The 19653-nt window shown below is 36.5% G+C and overlaps 1 protein-coding gene across 2 annotated transcripts in view; it reads left to right on the top strand.

Moving 5' to 3' along the window:
- The window catches only part of prkcab (protein kinase C, alpha, b), a 151956-nt gene that overhangs the window by 110298 nt on the left and 22005 nt on the right, over positions 1 to 19653 (top strand). The window contains exons 6-9 of one of the 2 annotated variants that reach the window (XM_034309829.2): positions 4154 to 4310; positions 4416 to 4550; positions 10086 to 10179; positions 15970 to 15999. In XM_034309829.2, the coding sequence (XP_034165720.1) occupies positions 4154 to 4310; positions 4416 to 4550; positions 10086 to 10179; positions 15970 to 15999 (416 nt within the window). The remainder of the gene's footprint in view (positions 1 to 4153; positions 4311 to 4415; positions 4551 to 10085; positions 10180 to 15969; positions 16000 to 19653) is intronic. The other variant, XM_034309830.2, reaches the window with a different exon arrangement.

Genomic DNA, 19653 nt, shown 5'->3' with positions numbered 1-19653 from the left:
AATCGTCACATGTTCAACCATCCACCTCTCCATCTGCAGCTGACACTCAACCAACTGCCACAATTGTCTTATCATAGTATTATCAGAAGTAACATTACCTTAGTTAGCTAGATAAAATAACAGTAAGTACACGGTTTCTGTACCAATCACGTGTGAATATGCAAAATATTTCAAATAATTTAAAAAATCTAAAATATTGTAGCATCATTGTATGAGCAAGATAGTGCGATATTGTTATAATGGCACACTTCAGGGGTGTTTATAATAAGATAATTTCACCGTAATAGTGCTAATTGCTCTTGAGTTATGGCTTATAAAAAGAATTGTGTATTGTTATAGTGTCATGATGAGCTTTTAACAGGCTTAGTCTGAAAAAAGTAGGTTTTATTTAATCAGCAGGAAATGAGGAAATGAGGACATTGAGAAATTACAGAAATACTATAATGACTCCTGTAGATAATGTAGCAAATTACAGCAAATAAGCCTTTATTTTGCTTTTAATGTATCTTAGTCTGTTAGTAAGGTACCTGTAAATAATTCAGGTAGTGGATGTTAAGAGCTGACTTATTACTCATTTTTCATATTGCTTGCTTTTATGAGACATTAGAAATGTTTATGTTAAACAAAGAATATAATGGGTCACTAACATTAAATGGAGACCTGCTAAGATCAGTGGAAACCTTTTAGTTCTCAGTAGTGTACAGGACTTTGGAATGTGCAATTTTCTGTTACAGTTCCTTTGAAAGAAAGATGTTGGTCTCCCCCTCTTGGTTTTGAAGATCACTGCAAGGAATTTGTGTAGCCTACTTTGAGTATGCTGTTATTATGTGCTTGTTACGCCTGCTTATTTTATATCTCACCTACTTCATACCAATAATCTAAAGTCTAAAAACGCTACCTTTTTTATTTCATTTGCATATTTTAGGAGATTGAAATCTAAATCCTGACAATTTGCAATATTTAGGTCTTCTTCTTTCTTGAATATGGAGATACAGGCTTACATGTAGTCATAGAAAGTCAAGGTGATTGCTTTTCAATCTTGAACATGTTTCACTACTCATCTGAGGGCTTTATCATTTCTTTATCCAAAATTATAGGCATAATACAGTATAGTTCCCATAAATTATCTGTCATGAGTGTGAGGCCTTTCAACCTGTAATGGCAAATTTCCATTATCAGCCCTGACAGGGTACTTAATTGGCCATAAGTTGGCCTACCTAACCAACCTACCTGTTTCTAACCAACTTACCTGTTTCTAACCAACTTACATGTTTCTAACCAACCTACCTGTTTCTAACCAACCTACATGTTTCTAACCAACTTACATGTTTCTAACCAACCTACCTGTTTCTAACCAACTTACCTGTTTCTAACCAACTTACCTGTTTCTAACCAACCTACCTGTTTCTAACCAACTTACATGTTTCTAACCAACCTACCTGTTTCTAACCAACCTACCTGTTTCTAACCAACCTACATGTTTCTAACCAACTTACATGTTTCTAACCAACCTACCTGTTTCTAACCAACTTACCTGTTTCTAACCAACCTACCTGTTTCTAACCAACTTACCTGTTTCTAACCAACCTACCTGTTTCTAACCAACGTACCTGCTTCTAACCAAAAGTCAGTAATAACTAATGCCCTTCAATTCACCAGCATGACTCCCTCAGTATGACTCCCTCAGTATGACTCCCACAGTATGACTCCCTCAGTATGACTCCCACAGCATGACTCCCTCAGACACCTAGATTGTTAGCCATTCTCTCCTTCCAAGTATAGGATCCCTCTTGACTTTGAGTGATAAATTCCCATTATCACCATGGTATTAACCTGGTGAACTGCACAAATCAGCCGTGACACTTACAAGGGAGCAAAGTAGCTTCCTGCTGCTGTTGTTCAGCCATTGGAGGTTTTTTTTTTAAGCATCAGGGTAATGTACATTTTTTAATAGAACATATTTACATTGATACAGTTTGATGTGGAAAATCTACTCTTGAGGGAATTGTTCTTTATTCAGAAAACAGGAAAATAAGTCTCCGACATATCACACTACGTGAACCTAATATGAATGAAAGACCAAAATATTGACAGTGTTGGTTGCCAGTGACATAGAAGATGCACAACTTGGCTCAGATGGATCTTACGATCTTGTGATCACGTATGGTAAAATACTTTGCATGGTATAGAACGCTTGTATAGACACCTTAACACCTTAACATGCTGGATTCTTACCAATCATATGAGACTAATAATCCCACAAAGGATAAATGAATATTAATTATAATGGTATTAATTATAATGGACCAAACTGTAGCTATGTTAATAAGTATGGTACAAGTAAATAAAGAAATAAACGTAAACAAATGATAACATTGATTGTTTTATTACAGGCTGCTGTTGCAAAATTAGATCTAGTAATAGATCTAATTTAAAAGAAAGAAAACCATCCAAGTGGTCAGGTTCAGAAGCAGTCAGAGTTGGTTGATGACCCAGTTTGTCATTTTCTATAATAGAATTCATCTGTGTGCTGTCTGATACAAGGTCACTTTTCTTCTCCATCATATTTGCTTCATACTGAATGGAATGCGGTGTGTGTGTGTGCGTGTGCACATGTGTGTGCTTTCTGAGGTCATCTCATTAACACTACTGGTGAAAAAAGGCTCTCTGTAGATCAAACCATTCTGTCAGAAATGTAAGCACACACGTCTACACACACACACACACACACACACACACAGACACACACTATGCTTTATCTGCTTCCCTCTAATGTCCATTGCTTGATCAAGGTTACCGTAGAGACACAATTTGTTAAGGTTACCATGCCACAGTGCGGTACTAGACGTCTGGCTTTTGTCAGTTTGTTTGTTTGATCATTGCTTTCTGCTCGTGTCTGTTTTTAGCAATGTTTGCAGCTCTGGGAATTATAGTCATTGGCAACATAGTGATTACAGCAATGTCAGAACCTCTTATACTGTTTTATATGCTGTTCAGTTTGGTTTGGAATCAGAGAACATAGCATTTGCCTGTTTTTTGGTAATCTGTTAATTAAATGTGTGTTATTTTTGCTCATCCTGCCACCTAGCTAGCATTTAGTTTTGCACAGCTGTTTGGTTTTATTCCATATATATATACCTGTTGATAAGGACTGCAACTCATGAAAATTTCTTAATTTAATCAACTGCACAATAAATTTGAAATTTAAAGTTTCACTCTCCTCAAATGAATTTCTTATTGGAGTGCAACCCCAGCATTAACTATGTGAATCTTTGGCTGGTTAGTTGTTCTAACTTTTAAAATGGTTCTACATGGAGCCACTTTTAAAAGAAACCCTCAATTAAAGGTTTCTAAATTGTACCTTAATGAGTTTCCCCAGAGGAGTAAACTGGGGAACAGTGTTTGGTACTGAATGGAACCTTTTTGCATGAGTAAAGTCAAAGCTGCAGCGCTAATAAGAAATAATGAAACAAGAAACATTTTTAAATGTAAACAAGAGCTGAGTTAATCAAGGAAGAATGCAATGCATAACTGAATCAATTTAATGTGAAGTAACATTATTATTTTTATATTTTTCCAACAGCCTAAGTGGCTAAGTGCTAAATTAGCACTAACTGCAATATACTTCATATTAACAGTTGACCATTATTGACTGTCATGGCTCTATATCTAGAAGGAATCTAGGATGAAGCAACAGCATTATCTTAGCCATCTGTGGAACCAAGAAGAAGTTGTGGACAGAAGTGACAGAAGTAGCAGACAAAAACATTAATATAACTTGATATAAGCAGTAGCATTAACATTTTATTTCCTGGTGTATCTTATTGACAGTATTTGAATTTTAGAGTTGGAGTTTCTTGATGAAGAATTTTAATTGGCCATTGAAAAGGATTTGTCCATTTGTCAGCCATTGTGTATCAGTTTGCACAAAACATGCACACAAATACACACAAAGTATTTTTAATACCATTTGAATGAAATGTGCCAGCTAAATTTAACAAACATAAATGTGGCTTAATTTAAAAAAAAAGAACCAAAAGAGACTAAGAACAAAACAAGACCAACATAAGAACAAAAAAAGACTAAGATGCCAGGTATTTCTACAACTGTTGATAAAACTGCATCTGTCTGCATATGCTTTGTTCACACTCAGTTGGTGAGGCCAGAAACCTGATTCCCATGGACCCTAATGGCCTCTCGGACCCATACGTGAAGCTGAAGCTGATCCCTGACCCCAAGAATGAGACCAAACAGAAGACACGGACCATCCGCTCTTCTCTCAACCCCACATGGAACGAGTCCTTCACCTTGTGAGTCTGATGTATGGATTCGAATGTGAGAACTCTTGACAGGTCTGATAAAATGTTTATCCTGGTATAATTTGTGTGTGTGTGTGTGTGTGTGTGTGTGTTTAGTAAGCTAAAGGCCACAGATAAAGACCGGCGGCTGTCAGTAGAGGTTTGGGACTGGGACAGAACCACCAGGAATGATTTCATGGGATCCATGTCGTTTGGAGTGTCAGAACTATTCAAGGCACCGGTGTGTGGCTGGTAAGTTTGCTTTTCCTTATACGTATAATCTCACTTATGTAAGTGATAAAATCATATAATCATACTAGCATTCTGTACTTCTGTGTTAATGTTCTCTGCTTGTCAATGCAACTTTTCAGACCCCAGGACTGCCAGACAGCCACTATTGAACCCTTGAGCAAGGCGCTCTTTATGCTCTTGTTGGGTTGTATTCAACCTTACTCATATTAACTAAAAGCAATTAAGTTATTCATAATAATAATAATAATAATAATAATAATAAAAAACTGCCATCTGAAACCCATAATACATGGCATGTTCACTTCCTGCAGTTGGATCAACCTGCACTGTCTAACAGATCAGCTCTATTCAGTCATCAGCTTTAATCAGTGGTTCCTCTCGAACTCATACACCACAATGCTTTCAGAGGTCCAAACTTTAGTATTACTTTTATCAGTCCATATAACCATCATTGTCATCACTACTCAACTTCTGGAGCCTAAATAAAGTAGGGTGGCTCCTCTGATAAGCTTTGATATAGAGCGTGCCAAGGTTTTCCTGTTCTCCAAATCCTGAATAATGAACATATTATCTGGATCAGGTGTTTTTGGACTTTTGAATCTTTGATGATCATTACCTCCTCAGAACTGGAGATGGATGTGATGAAAAAATGAATAGAATATGACAAAAATTACATTTATAGCAAAATGTATATCGCTAATCAAAATGCAGTTAAACTAAATAACACTAAAAGCCACCTTGGAATCAGTCAGATTATGTTCCAGTATCTACATCATCTTCTATGTACTTTTTAATAATAATAATAATCTCAAACCTGGAAATGGATCAGACAGTCTATTAGCTACCGTTATGATGTATTACTCAGGGATACAGTTGAGGTCAAAAGTTTACATCCCCCTTTCAGAATCTGCAAAATGTTTATTATTTTACCAAAATAAGAGAGATCATACAAAATGCATGTTATTGTTTATTCAGTGCTGACCTGAATAAGATATTTCACATAAAAGATGTTTACATATAGTCCACAAGAGAAAATAATAGTTGAATTTATAAAAATGACCCTGTTCAAAAGTTTACATCCCCTTGATTCTTAATACTGTGTTGTTACCTGAATGATCCACAGCTGTGTTTTTTTGTTTACTGATAGTTGTTCCTGAGTCCCTTGTTTGTCCTGAACAGTTAAACTGCCTGCTGTCAGAAAAATCCTTCAGGTCCCACAAATTCTTTGGTTTTCCAGCATTTTTGTGTATTTGAACCCTTTCCAACAATGACTGTATGATTTTGAGATCCATCTTTTCACACTGAGGACAACTGAGGGACTCATATGCAACTATTACAGAAGGTTCAAGCGCTCAAATGCTCCAGAAGGAAAAAACATGCATTAAGAGCCGGGGGGTGAAAACTTTTGAACAGAATGGAGATGTGTACATTTTTCTTATTTTGCCTAAATATTGTATTTTTTCATTTAGTACTGCCCTTCAGAGGCTACAGAAGATAGTTACATGTTTCCCAGAAGACAAAATAAGTTAAATTTACCCTGATCATCAAATTCAAAAAGTTTTCACCCACCGGCTCTTAATGCATGATTTTTCCTTCTGGAGCATCAGTGAGCGTTTGAACCTTCTGTAATAGTTGCATATGAGTCCCTCAGCTGTCCTCAGTGTGAAAAGATGGATCTCAAAATCACCTGAAGCATTTTTTCTGAAGAACAGCAGGCAGTTTAACTGTTCAGGACAAACAAGGGACTCTTGAACAACTATCAGTAAACAAAAAAATACAGCTGTGGATCATTCAGGTAACAACACAGTATTAAGAATCAAGGGGATGTAAACTTTTGAACGGGGTCATTTTTTTTAAATTCAACTATTATTTTCTCTTGTGGACTATATGTAAACATCTTTTATGTGAAATATCTTATTCAGGTCAGCACTGAATAAACAATAACATGCATTTTGTATGATCCCTCTTATTTTGGTAAAATAATAAACATTTTGCAGATTCTGAAAGGGGGATGTAAATGTTTGACCTCAACTGTATATAAAAATGCAAAACTGATGTCGCCTTTGTGACCATTTAATATTACTGATGCTGTATTTTTAGTGACCACCTTGTAATTTTCTGTGGCCATGTGCCATCATTAATAATTGCAGCCCACTGGCAATAGCTGTAATTACTCAGGAATCCTCATCAGTCAGATTTTACTACAAACTAAGCTAAAACACATAGCAAAATCTAGCTAAATACCTAGCGAAATAGCATTGACAGACGTAACGGATATAGCTTACTGTCTAAGTTCTGATGTTGTTAATCTACACCAGCCTCATTGTTAGCACGGGATGTTAAATTTGATCGAAACGTGAACCTGTACTTCATTGATAAACCTAGTAGTTAACAGTGCAGTCTAAATTACTGTTCAAATTGAGCTACATTGGCTATTTGTTTCAGAGGAAAAGTCTTTTCTTGTTTGTCTTCCTTCTCACAGTAAGCTTATTCAAATAAGTATAATGTTATTTTAATTGCATCTTTGCCCCCACAGACAAGTTGTGTAAGATTTTTCACTTTTATTGGATTTAATCATCTGAAGGAATATTTAGGCTCCGAGTCTCTCATGGGCCTTGACTATGACTATGTTGCCATGACGACAGGAAGTGCAAAGAGGAGTTTAACTCTGCAAGTCATTATAAAAACAGGCCCTGCTTATCTGTGAGGCTTCTATACAAGATTGTTTATGAGCGAAAAGGCTGCAACCTTGATGCCTGGCACCGAGATATAATAATGAGATAGAAAATCAGACAGAGAGGTGTGCACGTCTTGATGTTACATCTGTGAAGCTTTAATAAAAATACTCCTTTCCCCCTACTTTCCCTGCTATGTATTGATCCTCACTCAGATAAAAGTGTCTGCCTAATTCCTTAACAGCATTTACCAGCTGTCTCTCAATCATCTCATCTTCATATTTTGTATAATATAATCATTAGTTTATTTTTCCACCAATCCTTTAATTATTTCTGCGCTCATTACTAACTCTTCCCATCAGTTTGACCCTGCTCACCTCTCCCCTTAAGGCTCATCTCTACTCCAATTACTTATATGTGGCTTATATCTTTCAGCTCTGTCACACTTAGCCTTAAAAATCCTAATGTTTCATTTATTCCTGGACTGACATTTCACCCTCAAACAACATTACACTTATTAACAAGGCAGAAAATATTGAACATGGTAATTTGTCTTAACCCGACTTGTTTTGTTTCTATAAAATTGTTGTCAATGTGTCTGTACCTCCGGGAGTTAACATGTCAAAATGTGAAATATTGAAAGTGCAGTTCCTGAGTGGTACAGCTAAGTGTTCGAGATTGAGTTTGAATGCCAGCGGTGCCTCAGCCAGCCATGGTCTGGCATGCAAGACTGCGTTCTTAGTCCGTTTGCCTAGTCTGAATCATGGTTTATGTGTACTTGGTCCAATATGGTTGTACATATTGAAATGTCTGTGTAACAGCTCTGAAGCTTTAATAAAAACAATCCTTTCCCCTAATTTCCAAGCTTGATTAAATCTAAATTTCTGAATTGGGCTTGGATAAAATTATTTCATCTCTTGCAGGTGTTAAGACACAGAAAGGAAAGGTTTTGCTTAATGCACACAAATTAGCCAAACTTTTCTGTTTTTGCTACAAGGAACCACTTTTTCTAAGAGTATAGGGATTAGCCAGTCCTGTGTTATCCTTGGAGTACCTCAAGGATCAGGTCTAGGGTCCTTCCTTTTCCTTGGCTATATCATAATCAGCCATGCTTTCAGCTGCTTTGTCAATGAAACTCATAAGTTTATAGTTACTCATTTTGCAGATGCTTATAGTGACTTACAGTAGAGGGTTAGAGGCTTTGCTCAAAGGTCCAACAGTGGCAGCTTGGTGGGACTGGGGTTCAAACTCACAACCTTCCAATACAGTGGTCCAGAGTCCTAACCACTGAGCCACCACTGTATCTAAGCACCTCTTCCACCACTATCACTGCACCTCTGGCACTGAAAGCAAGCATCCTGGACCTAAAACTCTGATTTAACAATAATATTCTTATATTAAGCACAAACAAGACAGAATTCCTTACATCTAGATTGTCCAAATATTCCATTAATATAGACAGTGTGTTTGTTGAACCAGTTCAACTTGGTACAAATCTTGTCCTTGTATTAAATTTAGATTTTATATTTGAACCTGATAAAGCCAATGTAAGCAATGTTGGTGGTCTTATTAACTTTCGTCAGATTTAGACCAGCACTATACTTGCTTTTAGCATCAGTGTGGAGATGCAATCACACACACTTTAATGCAAACAAGGCTGTTGGGTTGTTTTACTCCATCCATAGCCGCATGGGACTGCTGTTTATCTCAGTATAGCTTACGAATTTCAAAGCCTTAATGCTACATGCTTTAATACACCAGTGCTTAAAGTCCTTATCAGTTTTAATGACCCGGCACTGGTATAACAACTTTACTCTAAGAGAACACTTTAGTCTGCTAATGTGCTCTTATGAAGGGCCAAGTCAAGTGTGTGTGTGTGTGCTTGTGGGGTTTCTGCACCAAGTTTGTGTGTGTATGTGTGTTAATGCACACTATGTGCCAGTAGAAAAGGAAAGAGTCCTGTTTTTGTGTACGTGTGCATATGTGTGTGAGAGAGAGAGAGAGAAAAAAAGTTTTTAGTGAAATCACTTTTTATTACTGATCGCTGCCTGATGCTAAGTGATATTAATAACAAAGTCATGTTTACAGTGCAGCTGGACCATATTTATTAGATGTACTTTGAAATGTATATTAGGGGCAAGAGAGGACCCTTTTTGTTTTGTAGCACTTTTTATGAAACACTAATTTGTAATTAGGTTAAAGTGCTTAGTAGGTCTTTGTGCATCGGTCATTACATAAAGAACCAAAGAATCATGATTAATCTATTCATCATACTGAATTACTAGATAATCTTTTTTACGTGTAATTTGTATTTTAGTGCCAGGTGTTGCTTAATTCCCATACCATGTCAGTGGTTCATATTTTAACCACAATATGGTGCAGTATAATTGCAATCTTACCTCTCTGTTCAAAATAAATATTAAAGGTGCTTTATAATTATGCACAGGCCATTATCATGCATAATGGTAGGGCACTGAGCCACATGGTATTATGATGAATAATAAATTGATTATAGTACTCATTGCCCACAGCATAGTAATGCTCCATAAGAATAAGAAATACAAGTCAAGGGATATATTGTGAATGTTTTGGCGTGAAGCTACTGATCTAAGCTGGAATTCTAGGACCAAAGGGTTCATTTTCATATATAACCAAGCGCATTTTCTACCATTTCTCCCGACATACTTATCCATCAAAAATTAAAAGGAAATTTGTATGTACATCTGTAGCTCAGTGGTTAAGGTGCTGTTTTAGGGTTCCGAGTTCAAATCCCAGAATTCCAGAAAGAATATCCAAATGAATAAGTGTAAATGAAATGCCAAAAGAAGAACCCAGCTTCTCTCTCTCTCTCTGTTCACAGGTACAAGATGCTGAACCAGGAGGAAGGTGAATACTACAATGTGCCGATTCCAGATGTGGATGACATTAACTTGGAACTCAGGCAGAAGTTTGAGGTGAGAGCAGCTTTACTTCAAATAAACTAAGATGGTAATGCTAATATCATTTTTGTTGGATTGGCATTTGGTCTTTTCACAGTTGTGGCCAGAATGGAGCTGATTTTGCATGTTTGAATGGGAACAACAAAACAAAAGCTAAAAAGAGTTCTGGAGAAATTGGAATGCGTGCTTGAAATTTGTTCATCCAAAAAATAAATAAAAAGACATTATGGCTGTAGATGCATGTTCTCTTTATCAGACTAATAAATTTAGAGCTAATAATAAAGAGCAATGAGTTAGAGTTTTGTAAATACAAGACAAAAATCTTGGTCTGCTGTACTCACCTGTCTCGCCTGGCTTATAAAAAGTCATGTAGAAAAAGTCTTATAGAAAATCTTCAGTGGGAAGCTAATGCAACATAACATCAACTTTTCCATATAAACCAGGACGAAAAGTCAGTTAGAACACTTTATGAAAGTTTGGAAGTTTGTTTCGTACATTCTGCATTTTAATAACCTTTGCATTAAACATCTAGCATTTCATTTTAAGGTCATTTTGAAGGTAGTGTGATGCCATGAATTATTTTCAGCATGTGTTGAATTGTTTTATCCCTTGCATTTTGATACCTTACGTAGTATATACACATACATATCTTAACAGCTGTAAAAAAAATATATATATATATTTACAGTAAAGCACCTTACAGAGTATATACACATACATATCTTACATAATAACACATAGTTACACACATAGTAACACACAATCTGATACAATTGCTCATTTGTTAACTTTCACAGCTAGCTCTGTTGGTTTGCATTGATTCAGTCACCTACACTACGTAATTAACTCGCTGTCAGGTCACCTCCATCTGTGAACTCAGTCTCCCAGAACATATTACAGCCTACAGACATGGCCGCCTCAGACTGCGCTACCCAGAATCCACCACCATTGTCACATTCGCAATCACCAGACTATTGAGCATACTCAGCCTGACCTTGAGCTTGCCCTTCGTTTTGGAATTGTCCGCCTGCCTGTTTGTTAATAAAAATACGTTCGACTGCATCTGCATCTGTCTCACCTCTCAGTTTGTGACACTTGCACTAAAAATATTACATTGAATCAATGCAAGTTGTTTGAGGTAGTTGTGGTGGCTCAGTGGTTAAGGTGTTGTGTTACAGATCAGAAGGTCATGTGTTCAAATCCCATCACTACCAAACTACTATGGTTGGGTCCTTGAGCAAGACCCTTAACCTTCAGCTCAACTGTATGTTGTTCTTTTTTTTTTTTTTTTTTAATAAGCATCAGCCAAATGAGCAAGTGTACAGGATTATGTGTTATTTTATAGTGTGTAAGATATTACAGTACTTTATTGTCAATATATTTTACAGTTGCTTACTGTAAATTTTACAGTACTTTTACAGTAATTTTAGTAACTAAAATTTGCAGTAGATTTTCTATAGTGCAGCTTTGATTGACAGTTAATGAACTTAAGTACCGAACTGTATTTCCAGTCAGAAAAGATTGTGTAATGTGGAAAACATGGACTTTTTGGTTTGTTTTTTGGCATGATCTGTTTTCCTGCAGATGCCAAATTGCTAATCTACTCCCTAGGTCACCATGGCGACTGTAGTTTTGGCAAGGTTGTTGATGCAGGCATTGGCAGAGTCGAGAGCTGCGGTGCCAATGTGACCTGAGTGGTCACTGCACATGCTCACATGGTGCTGGGATTAGTCAGTGATGCTGGAGAGTGTTACTGTTACAACATGGGTCTCCATATTCCTCTTCTCTATTCTCTCCATTTCTGCAATAGCTTTCATAACTTTAAAACAAATTATTTACTGAAAGCAGTGCTGAATGTTGTAATGTGTATACCAGGCAGGGCTCAGAGAACAAGCAGGCAACATAAAATCCATGATCATAAGTAAAAACACAAGCAAGAATTTAAAAAAAAAAAAAACTGTGACAAATGAGGAAACAGGAAACTATGGCTTTTTTAACGAGATATTAAAATGCTTTTCATGCAGTAGAGGATCAAAATAACAAAGTGAACTGTTTGTATACAGTGGGGTCCAAAAGTCTGAAAGCACTAGTGAAAATGCTTCTATTTTGCATTATTTTCTAATTAAATACAAGAATTTTCACTACAAATTATATTACTGACAATAATTTGAGTGCAAAGTAGAATCTCTGAAATATTTACATGAATTTCAGAGTTTCTTACTATTTGGTTTGTTCCCTTTTTACTTTAATGACACTGTGCACTCAAGCCGGCATGGACTCCACAAGCTTGTGCAAAATCTTATGATCCATTTTAGATCAAATCTGAATATTAAATATTCCAGATATTGAACATTTACTTTCTTTGTTTTAAATATTTCTGAAATATTACTGAAATAGAAGAACACAGTTATGATAAGCAGTGATAACTAGTGAAACGCAGTAAATATGAGTTCGTTATTTGAGTTAACATTCCGGATTGTCTCGCATTAAGCTCAGAGTTAACATTATATGCTGTACACTGCATCTGTGCTATTAATAGAGATGACATAAAAAATACTAACTACAGTCAGCTCCAGGATTATTGGCACCCTTGGTACTTTCTACAAAATCCATTAGCCAACATAAGAGCACTGCGTTAATTCCCCTATAATGCTTGATGATATTGGAGAGGAATCTGAGAGTACTCCTCAATAAACAATCTCTCAACCTCATCCTCCAGCATTCCAGGAAAAATATCTCTAGCGCAATCATTTTGTTCCATTTGACTTAAGACAAGGACAACGTATATTATGCGGCAGATGTTGAAAATGCACAAAACATAAGGTGTTGGACAAAGCAGGCGCAATTAATTGCTATTAATAGTGTAACACTATCAAGGTTTGTGTAAAATGCCTTGTTTATGAAAGGATCCATGTACTCTAATTCACCCTTAAAACTATTAGACTATAATTGATTGTCAATTCTTTTTCTGTTCTTGGTTATACCAGGGTAAGACAAGGTGCTTTTATCCTGTCCAAAAACATCTCAGAGGAAATTGTAATATCTGCACTACTGCAGATGCTTTTTTCTGTGTTAATACTCTCTTTCCATGTCGAATGTGGCATTGACGTCCCTGAGGTGCCAGCACATCACTGAATACACTCGCATTACCATGGAAACAAGACCTGGCAAAGGATGTGTTAGCAACTTATTGTTGACAGAGCTGACATGAAGCTGTTCTGATGAAGCCAAGCCTAATTTTTTTCTGGAATGTCATCAACTGCAGAGCATTTATCATACATCTGTCACCAGCTTAAGATCTCTGACAGGATGTGTGAATTGGATTGGTTTGCTGTAGCTTCCAGCTGAAAAAATACCTCAGTGCCTGGAGGTCTGGCAGCTTTCAAGGTGTTCTGCTGTGGTCGACTGAAATACGAGTTCTGAAAGAGGAAATGTCCTGAAAGAGGATCTGTGCAATAAAATGCGTATATCCAATGCCTCATTGCTCTATTAAAGGGCATAAATATTTATCTCAGAGCCTGGGAATAATATCCCAGGGAATAATATATAAGTAATATCCCATTACTTATAGTCATATATATCTTTAGATATAACATTTGTACTATAGTGGATACTATAGTATAGTATATTATAGTATAGTATAGTGGATACTATAGTATAGTATATTATAGTATAATATAGTATAGTGGATACTATAGTATAATGATACTATTATGTATTTTCATATACTGACAGTATAAACTGGTCAAGTTAAATGCATAATATCAGGTAGCATAGAATAGAATAGAATAGATTTTTATTGTCAATGTTTTGAACAACGAAAGACTGTTTAGCGGCTCACAAGGTTTTGGCATAATAGACAAATACAAATCAAAAATAAAATAGACAAGAAGAGAGGTATTCCAAAAGGTAATATATATACAATGGTTAGTGCAAAATATTGTAGTGTACACTGGAGCAAATTAAACAAGAACAACAGTGCAGAATACAGTATACATAGTGTTGTTGTATACTCTATGAATGTATAAGATTTGTGTAAACAGTACACAGTAACAGTATAAGATTTGTGTAAACAGTACACAGTAACAGTATAAGATTTGTGTAAACAGTACACAGTAACAGTATAAGATCTGTGTGGTATGTGCGTGTGTATTATTGCACTTGTAGACCTGAGACATTGGTTTATTGTTCGATAATGCTTGAGAGCAGGAGGAGGGAAGCACAATCAGTCATGTAGCTACAAAACATTTGAAAAAAATATATATAAGCTGTAACTTTAAGTTCATGTGTAACCAGGAACCTGTATTTTAATACCACAATGCCATATTATTAGAAAATCTACAAAAATCAACAACTTTAGGACTAGAGATGAGGTTGAAATGCAATGCAACCAAAAGAAGTAAACCAACACTGCTCATTTCTTGATTATTCTTACTTTTTAATATATTTGACTTTATTTGTGTGTAAGCTGGGTGCTCAGAGTGTAAATGTGTATGTTCAGGATTTTGACAACCACATGGCTATCATCTAGCCAGAAAGCACTTACAAATTACTAGTTACTGCTAAAGAGGAAATCACATGGGCTTATCTTTACTAAGAACATAGGCTGCATGTCCTCAGTCCTCCATTACTATCCATCAACTTATTTGAAAACAAAAATTGTAGGTCACTACACTGGGTGATGCATTTCAATCATTATATAAGAGACCAAATAACACTGGACGTGTTTCTGAAGGGTTCAGGGACATGCTGCAAATACACATCTATTATACCCAGTGTTTAATCCGCAAGAGCTCTGTGAGACGTGTATAGGCAAGCCCATGTGTCCTGTTGTGTTTTTTTTTTTTTTTGTCTCTTTGTAAGTCATTGAAAAATTTCAAATTTCTATAGACTGAATTTTTATATCAGAAAATATAATGGAAAGTGATAGAGGAAAGTGTTCATTATTCATTTAGTTCAATTATACTAATGCGTAATTATAATAAACACAATATGCAGTTTAATAAGTCATATTTTTACAGTCTTTTGTCACATTTTGAAATGAACATTGTAAATACAGCTTGCACAACGGTGACTGTCCCCATCCCTCCTGTTTCGTCAGTGTACATTTGGGATGTTAGTTTCCTTTATAATACTTTGCTGCCGCACTGGCGGCATGGACAGAATGTGTGTGATGCTGCTTCGATGGATATCTTAGGTTATACACTTCCAGTGAGACCAAGTTGGGTAGTTGTGTACTATGGTCAGTTTCAATATACTTTTCAAAACAATAAAGTTTGTGCAGGCTGTGCAGGAAATGAGGCAGCAGGCTGTTTTTGGCCTTTTAACCAGTTTTAACCAGTTTTAAAGTCACCCAAAGAGCAGAAAGTTAAGAGTCTTGGTCAAGAGTCCAACAGTCACAAATCTGTGATTTAAACTCCCAGCCATCTGGTCATGAGAACAGAACCATAATCACTGCGTGGCCACTGCCACAGGTTGTAGTTTATATGTAGCTGTAGCTGATGATAGATCTATAGTTTCCTACTGTGACAGTTTTGCCTTTCCAACTTTGATAACTATTCCTGCATAAGCCATAATAGGCATTGCACCTGTGTCCAGCACATTTTCCCACAGTCTTGAAAACTGTAAAGTGTTTTCAGTAAGGTATGATATTATGTAATCCTTTTTTTTTCATAGTCAGTCTTCTGGCTTCTGTTTGTCTCTATCTGTATGCCTACTTGTTCTTTACACTCCCTGCTAGGTCCTACTTAGTTAACAGAGATGTACAGTATAGACTAACATTGCAGTTTTTCTCCTCTCTTGTAGGCCTGTCAGCTAAATATCCACTTCCTAAAGGTAGCTCTTTCTGTTCTCTGCTTGCTCCCTCACCCTTGCAAACCCCCCACCCTCTTTTTTTCCTCTCTGATTTTTTTGTTTGTGGCTGTGGCCGCTACAGAGAAATCAGATTTACTAACAATGATGCAATCATTGATTTTTCAGGGTTGCTATGCATGCACAAACACACTCAAATGAACTTGTACACACAGACATTCTGTTTTTCTGGCACTGTCTTTTATTACACATATGCCCACACACACACACACACACAATTGCAATTGTTAGTAAAGAGGCAGCCCACAGATGCTAAAGGGAAGGTATATTACTGTATAATATACCATGTGCGTAAGTGGTCTGCAGCATGCTTTCTGTAGAAATTACTCACTGCACTCAGATGAAGCATGCCTCCATGTGCATGCACAAGTAATGATGCACTACAATATTCCTGCCCTTTATCCCACCCAAAGTCCTATAATAAAAAAGAAGATCCTCTGTGTAATGAATCCACAACAACTGCATCAATACTGGCCACTGCATCTAATTCTGTATGCATGCTTCTGGAAAGTGCACTTACATGACAACAACACTAGAGGGCAGGACAAGTTTTTTGTTTGAGTCTTTTAAAGAGCAAGTGGTGTGAAGCCTTCTTTAAGAGACTTGTATACTGTATGCTACTATTCCTTGTATCTGATATACATCATATATTTTTATCTGATGTAGTCATGTGACTAATGTCAATCACAGATTTACTTGTGGATACAGTTCACTCACAGAATTACAATAGACTGCTTCAGTGACTGATTTTCCCTGGTCACAGTGGATCTGGAGTTTATCCCAGGAACACTGGGTGTGGTGGGAATACTCCTTAGATGGAACACCACTCCACTGCATGGCACACACATTCACACCTACTGGCAACGTAGTGGCATTCTGTGTTACCTGTCAGTGGTTAAAGCCAAAAATGATACATTAAGGCAGCCACAAAGCCCTTCAGCTTCAAGCTTTAGCTACATCAATACAATACTTGCATAATTAGAATTAATAGCTAATTTTCTGTTCTGTATAAAGTATTAAGCTGCTACAATCTGTTAATAATTAAAGCCTTAAAAAAAACACTTAAGATATTGATACACTGTAAAAAAATATATATATATATTTACAAAAAATCAATCAGTATCTATATTTTACTTAAGTACTTTAAAATTTACTGTAAACAACCATAAAACATATTTACAGTAATGTACGGTATAAAATAAACACATAATACAGGATAGAACTGAGTGCTGCTGGGAATTGAACACATGACCTTCTGAAATGTAAGTCAAAGCCTTAACCACTGAGCCACCACAACAAGCTCAACTATCTTGCATTGATTCAAATGTAGAAGTGGCTGCATCAGTGTGTGCTAGTAGAGCTTGTTGTGGTGCCTCAAAGGTGTAAAGGATCTGAATTACAGCTCAGAAGGTCATGTGTTCAAATCCCAGCACTACCACACTGCCATGGTTGGGTCCTAGAGCAAGACCCTTCAGCTCTGTTGCATCCTGTTACTTTATACTATGTATGATATTACAGTACTTCACTGTAAATAAATTTTACAGTTGTGTACTGTAAATTTTACAGCACTTTACTGGCACCTTAGCTTTTTTTACAGTGATGTACTCGTTATTTAAATTGAAAAGACAAATACATTCATATTTATTATTTTGAAGATAGTTCTGGCTGCATACTTGAAAATCTAACTTGAGTAGTTTGGCATACTGGAAATATATTGTTCACATACTGCATATTACTTTTCCTTTTGGGTGGGGATTAGTATGAGTAGTATGCATATTTCATAATATGGTTCCAGGGGAACATGTTATCTGAGACAGTGCACACCAATACTGCAATTGCAACTTTATACAGCCATTAAGGACATTATAACCTCAAGCTGTTTTACATATACTGTAACAGAGCAAATGTTGCATTTTATCCCTTTACACAGTCATTTGTTTCATTTGAACCAACTTGGTACTGCTAGAAGCTCACAGTGCATTATGGACATTCACACAGTCCCTCAGCCACTGAGACAACATTAGAATAACACACATATTCTGTTGGCTAATATCTTTTTAATGGCTCACCACTGTCACCAGCAATGACTTTCTACAATAATACTAACTAGATTCAAGACAGCGCAAGACTATATGATGATGCAGCTTTTTATTGTTTAGTTTATCTATCTTTATCTGTTCTCCAGATTCAGTTACATAAAATTCCTGGTTTGAAAAAGTCCAGATAAGCAACTAACATGACCGAATACCTTCTTATATTTAACTATTAGTGATTAATTTACTATATTGCTATAAATGAAACAGTTTGAAGTGTTTTGGTTTAGTTTTACACTGGCGCTACATATTATCAGTTGTGAGTAGTGCTACAGACTCTGAACAGATAAAACATCTGATTTAAACTTAAAGCAGAGAATAAACACTTCTTTGTCAATTCATCTTTCACATTCTGTTTTTGTCATCAAGTTTCACATTCTGTTTTTGTCATTTTTATTTATTTAATTATACTGTTCGTTCAGTAATCAGAACAAAGGGTTCTGTAAATGAAATAAAAAATGATGAAAGTCTGTGAAAACAAGCCACGAGAGGATCTGCCCCAGAAGTCGTAATGGTTCATGTATAAAAACTTGGAGCCGATGAAGTACACCCAGGTTGTTTATTTATTTATTTATTTATTTTTATTGATCAGTTTTGCTACAGTATTTTATGAGTGCTTGGTCTACTGAAATACTTTACTGGGTCCACATCCTGACTACAGCCTGCCAGTTGATGAGCCCTGATACACTGTATAGGAATAACCAAATAAATTGAGAGAAAGAGAAAGATGTTGGAAAGCAGAGATGGAGAAACATAAAGAGTGTGTGTGTCATTCCACCAGTTTCACACTCCTTTGTTGGTATGTCATGTGAAGCTGTGAACAGGAAGAAGAAGAGAGAAGGGGAAAATTAATGAAAGAAAGGGAGTAATCTTGTGTTAGGAGATGGAGGGTGTAATTTGAGGCTCTGAAAGGTCCTTATTAACACTGTCAGGAGGAAGAGATAAAAATCCACAGCCCTGGCTGAACACTCAATATGATACAACACCAATTGTATGATATCATATGAACTGTATTAAAGGGTTCTTCTCATTTCTTCGATGTGGTTCCTTATTTCATTTTAGGGTCTCTGGAGGGTTAGTGGTTAGGCTTCGGCGCTCTCACCGCCATGGCCTGGGTTTGATTCCCGGCCAGAGAACCAACCCCAGCCACTGGCATTGCATGAGACAGGGCACTCCCAGTGCTGATCCCAAGCCTGGATAAAAATTGGGGAGGGTTGCGTCAGGATGGGCATCTGCCATAAAAACTGTGTCAAATCAAATACATGGATCAATGATCTGCCATGGCGACCCCTAACGGGAGCCCTAAAGGAAAAATATTTCTTAATTCCTTATTTTCTTCCATCCCTTCTTCAGGAGGATGCAGGAAGAACTATAACAATAAGATGTAAGGACAGAGGAATCAGCATCAGTATTTGACAATTGAGATGTCCTTTCTGAAGTACCACTTTTAAGTGACGTTATTTATTAAAGACACGTTGCTCAGCTGTATGGCCTGTCACTGGCTATAACAACGAACAACAAAGTG

This window comes from Pangasianodon hypophthalmus, chromosome 13, assembly GCF_027358585.1.
Source record: "Pangasianodon hypophthalmus isolate fPanHyp1 chromosome 13, fPanHyp1.pri, whole genome shotgun sequence".
Classification (NCBI taxonomy): Eukaryota; Metazoa; Chordata; class Actinopteri; order Siluriformes; family Pangasiidae; genus Pangasianodon; species Pangasianodon hypophthalmus.
Note: the sequence above shows the minus strand (reverse complement) of the source record. Positions and strands in the feature narration are given on the sequence as shown.